The sequence below is a fragment of the Microtus ochrogaster genome, chromosome 15 (assembly GCF_000317375.1).
Source record: "Microtus ochrogaster isolate Prairie Vole_2 chromosome 15, MicOch1.0, whole genome shotgun sequence".
NCBI classification, from domain to species: Eukaryota; Metazoa; Chordata; class Mammalia; order Rodentia; family Cricetidae; genus Microtus; species Microtus ochrogaster.
The window spans coordinates 3,437,349-3,442,064 of NC_022017.1; the positions used below are offsets into that span (position 1 = coordinate 3,437,349).

A 4,716-nucleotide genomic window follows, 5' to 3' on the forward strand; every position below is an offset into this window, starting at 1 on the left:
TGTGTCGTAAATCACCAGTGTGATGTAATTGCCAGTGTGATGTGATCGCCAGTATGATATAATCGTCAGTGTGTCGTAAATCACCAGTGTGATGTGATCGTCAGTGTGATATAATTGCTGGTCGGTGTGATGTAATCGGCAGTGTGTTGTAATCGGCAGTGTGTGATGTAATCGGCAGTGTGTTGTAATCGGCAGTGTGATGTAATTGGCACTGTGATGCAATCACCAGTGTGATGCAATAGCCAGTGTGTTGTAATTGGCAATGTGTGATGTAATCGGCAGTGTGATGTAATTACTAGTGTGAAGTAATTACTGTGATCATAGGGCCCTGGAGCTGCTGTTCACAACGGAAGAAGGTCAGGATTAAGGAAGAGTGTCTGGGGAGGCTGCCATCTGGGGAAAAGGCCAGTACAGGGATGAGTCTGGGAGCTGCAGGGCCAAGTGGGATGAAGAAAGCAGGGTTCTTTAGGCTTGCAACAACGCAAAGGGCTTACCTGATTCATGATGGAAAACTTCCTCCCTATCCGGTTGTCTGGCAGCCGGAAGCCCTTCCTTCTCATACCATCTTCCGACTCTGACTTAAATACCTTCTCGGGGTCTCCTTTCTCCTCCCCCTCAGAGAGCTCCTTCTGCTTCCTCTTCTTCCGTCTGTTCCTCCGCTCCTTGGCACTCTTTGAGCTGAGTTTAGAAAGTTCAGATGAGCTCCGTGGAGAGCCAACCCCATCTTCACCTTCTTCTTCAATGGCATCTTCTGAGACAGTGCCTGCTGAAGTGGCCATCGCAGCAGCCTAGGAAAGAGCCATAGCGATAGACCTCGTCACAATCATTATCTGGGGCCACCCAGGTCAGCCACAGACAGACAGGGACAGGAGCCTGCCCTGAGGAGGGGGCTGTGGTCAGCACTGGCTGCTCCCACCTTCTGGGTGAGCTTGCATCCTGGTACACATGCCTGAGTGACCTGCACTCATAGCAAGCACGTTGGGGATTTACTCTGAGGATCCCACACATAGGGATCTTCATACAAAGGATTCCTTAGTGAGCAACAATGGAAATGAATGCTTAGAAATCATATTACATATTAAAATACATATATATGTCTACGTATGTGTACTATATATATGAGAATAATAAATGCTAAGAGTAATAGACTCACAACTGTTTCTAAATTTTGTTTTATGCCTATATCTTCATTTTAAGTTTTTAAAAAGTATTTATTTTTATATGTACTTATATGGTGTGTATGTGTGTCTCTGCATGCGCATGCTCTTATGGACAAAAGTGAGCAGTTGAGACCAGAGGTGAACCTAGGATCCCACCCACCCTGTTTTTTTGAGATAGGGTCTCTTACTAGCCTGGAACTGACCAAACAGGTTAGGCTGGCTTTGCCAGGAATCCCTGGGATCCACCTGTCTCTGCCTCTTCAGGGCTGGGATTACAGGTGTGAGCCATCATGTTTGGCTTTTTCTGTGTGTTCTGGGGGATAAACTCAGGTCCTCACGCTTGTGTGGAAAGCACGCACTTGACAGAATTCTCTCCCCATATTTTCTTTTAAATGAGAAATAATACTCTATGGCCATAGTGAATCCATAATGGGCTCACTATGTTTTTCTGTGTTTGGGGGTGCAGCCCTGTTGTAGAGCACCTGTGCTCAGGATACCCAAAGTTCCATGTCCAATCCCCAGCACCAGGTCAATAGACAAACCAGACCAGGCTTATCGAAGCATGGCATTAACTACTCATCAGAAGTGAATAAGTAGATAACTTCCTAGTCATCACAGCAGCTGGACGCAGAGCTATGGTAATCAATAAAAGAGCATTGCAGTGGAGATCAGCAGGAGCAGCAGCACCGACATCTGGAAGAAGATGCAGAGCCACCCACCTGGGCTTCTTCCTGCTGCTTCTTGAGCTGCTCCAGCATTGCTTTGAACTCAGCTTCTTTTTGCTCGGCCTCTTCCAGCGTTGCCTGGTTCTGCTCTTCGTAAGCCATGGCCACCACAGCCAAGATTAAGTTCACCAAGTAGAAAGAACCCACAAAGATGACCAAGACAAAGAAGATCATGTATGTTTTCCCAGCCGCCCGTAAGGTCTGAAAGACAAAGGCCATCTTCTCAGCTATTTCCATTGAAGGAAGCAGGATGAAGACACAGCGTGAGCCCAGCTCCTCAGCAGTACCACTGCCAACCAGGTAAGTCAAAGCTTCCTTGTACGGTGTTTGTGTGGTACTTTACACCAATCCCACATCCCAGCGGTCAAATGCCTTCCTAATGTTTAACCCTCACTTCCACTGTGGAGAAAATATCTCCTGCACTTTGCTTTCATAGAAAAAACTCTATCTGTCTGTCTGCCTGCCTGTCTGTCTGTCTGTCTGTCTGTCTGCCTCCCCGCCTGCCTACCTGTCTATTTTAGATAAAATCTCACAATGTAGCCTGGTTGGTATAGAACTTGCTATGTAAATCAGACTGGCTTCAAATACTGTGATCCTTTTGCCTTTGTCTCCCAAAAGCCAGGACACTGACCCATACCACAGACCTGGCTTATCTTTATTCTTTTGGTTAGCAACGATTTAACGGAATTTAGTATCTATTAGGCCCAACAGTAAGAACTGACCTGGGGATAGGAACTAGAAGCCTGTTTTAGAGGTTCCTTTTTGCAAGGAGAGATTTATTTTTTATTCTCTAACTAACCAGCATCATCGAAAACCATAGAGAAAACAATGGATTGTCATGGGATCATCAGCAACACCAATTTCCTCATTACGACTTGAGAAATCACAAGACACCTAAAGTCATCAGTGTGGCCCAACAAGATGGGGACCAGCCTTATTCTCACTCATACCACACCTGAAAAAGTCCGAATTACAGCTCCAAGTCATACTTGAAGGTCCCACGGATAGAAACCCATCATGTTAACACTGGAAGGAGCCCTTCCCCCACTGAAACCCCGGAAGACACGCTGCAGAGAGCAAAGTGTGGGGGAGCAGGCTGCAAACCTCCAGGCGAGCCCAAAGCTGTCAGGACTGAGAGCTGGGTAAATTCACCCACCCTGCTGTGTGGGAAATACCATTCTCAGATCCCATCTTATCTCTTCACTGTAGGTCTGTTACACAGAAGTCCCCAGCTCATCAGAGCCTCATATGGACAACATCACTACAGAAAAAGAGGCGTTGCTTACCAACTGATACAAGTTCTCCCAGTAGTCCTGGGTCATAAGGCGAAATAATGCCAAGAAGGCCCAGCTGAAAGTGTCGAAGCTTGTGTAGCCATAGTTGGGGTTCCTTCCTGCTTTCATACACTGGTATCCCTCTGGGCATTGCCTGAAGAAAGAAAGGGACACAGCTAGTAACCTCAAGTCCCTCAGTTTTATTCCTGGCAACACACACACATACACACACACACACACACACACACACACACACACACACACACACACACACACACAATGTGGTGGCATTCCTATTTTATTTTAATAAATAAAGCTTGCCTGAAGATCAGAGTAAAACAGCCTCACTGGTCAGCCTTACAGACCAGGTAATGGTAACATACACCTTTAATCCCAGTGGCCACACTAGTTTGCCATAGAAGCCAAGTGGTAATGGTGCATGCCTTTAATTCCAGCCCTAGAGAGACAACTCTCAAACACAATCTCATTCTGAGATTCCTGGAGGCAGGATCGTTATTTTGGACTGAGGTTGAGGTAATAGTCAGTGGTTGGCTGTTTTGTTTTTCGGATCTTCAGGTTCAATCCCAATTTCTCTCTCTGAATTTTTATTAATTGTGCTTCACATATACACGTGCACATGCACACACACAGAATGAGAGAAAAAGGAAGTTTAGAACGTTTCAAAATAATCCTCTCAAGTCATGACCTTGGAAATAATAGATTACACAGACCCATCTATTCCATGCCCTTGGAGATAGACATAGCCACCTCTACAGCCTGGACAATAAGCTGGAAGAAGATAAGCACAGAGAGAGGAGAAAGAGAGAGAGAGACAGAGACAGGGAGACAGAGACAGACAGGGGGGAGAGGGAGGAAAAGAATGAGGAAGAAGGGGAAGAAAATAACAGCTAGGTAATGTCTGGGGAAGGTCTAGAATCTGAGTGACCTGGCAGTCTTCAAGGATGAAGACGCTGAGATCTGTGCACACCTAGGTGTTGGGAGCTGAGTGGGTAGAACCCATGGATGTACACTTTAGAGATAGGCCAGATGGCTGGATGTGTGCCATGCATAAGAATCACTGCCTTATGATATCACAGATCCATATTAATGCATAATTTCAATCAAATTATTAATTGATTAATTAGTAATTCAAATTAGCTGCTATTGTCATTGACAAATACTTGGAAGTTAAGTTCTTGGTTGTCTGTTCTTTTAACACTTGGTGTGTTGACCTAAGGTACAGTGATTTCAATTATATGATGTCAATTATATGATTTCTCCTGCCTTTGGACACATTTGATGTCTCTTTTAATGTAATTTATAGTATCTACTTTAATATAAAACAATTTCTGGTTGTCAGGGTCATACTAAAACAGCAGATCCTAGGGGACCAATGTAGTGAGTGAACCATCACCACCCTACATGTGTTTACAGAATAGCTGTATTGACAGTATTATAACGTGTGTGTGTGTGTGTGTGTGTGTAATATTATATGGTAAACCATCACCACCCTACATGTGCTTACAGAATAGCTGTATGGATAGTATTATAGTGTGT

General features: G+C 44.8%; 1 protein-coding gene across 1 annotated transcript in view; it reads right to left on the reverse strand.

Moving 5' to 3' along the window:
• The window catches only part of Scn8a (sodium voltage-gated channel alpha subunit 8), a 108,813-nt gene that overhangs the window by 71,049 nt on the left and 33,048 nt on the right, over positions 1-4,716 (reverse strand). Inside the window, exons 8-10 of the mRNA XM_005353869.2 lie at positions 3,172-3,313; positions 1,880-2,086; positions 495-788 (exon numbers count right to left, since the gene is read on the reverse strand). Coding sequence (XP_005353926.1) covers positions 495-788; positions 1,880-2,086; positions 3,172-3,313 — 643 coding nt within the window. The remainder of the gene's footprint in view (positions 1-494; positions 789-1,879; positions 2,087-3,171; positions 3,314-4,716) is intronic.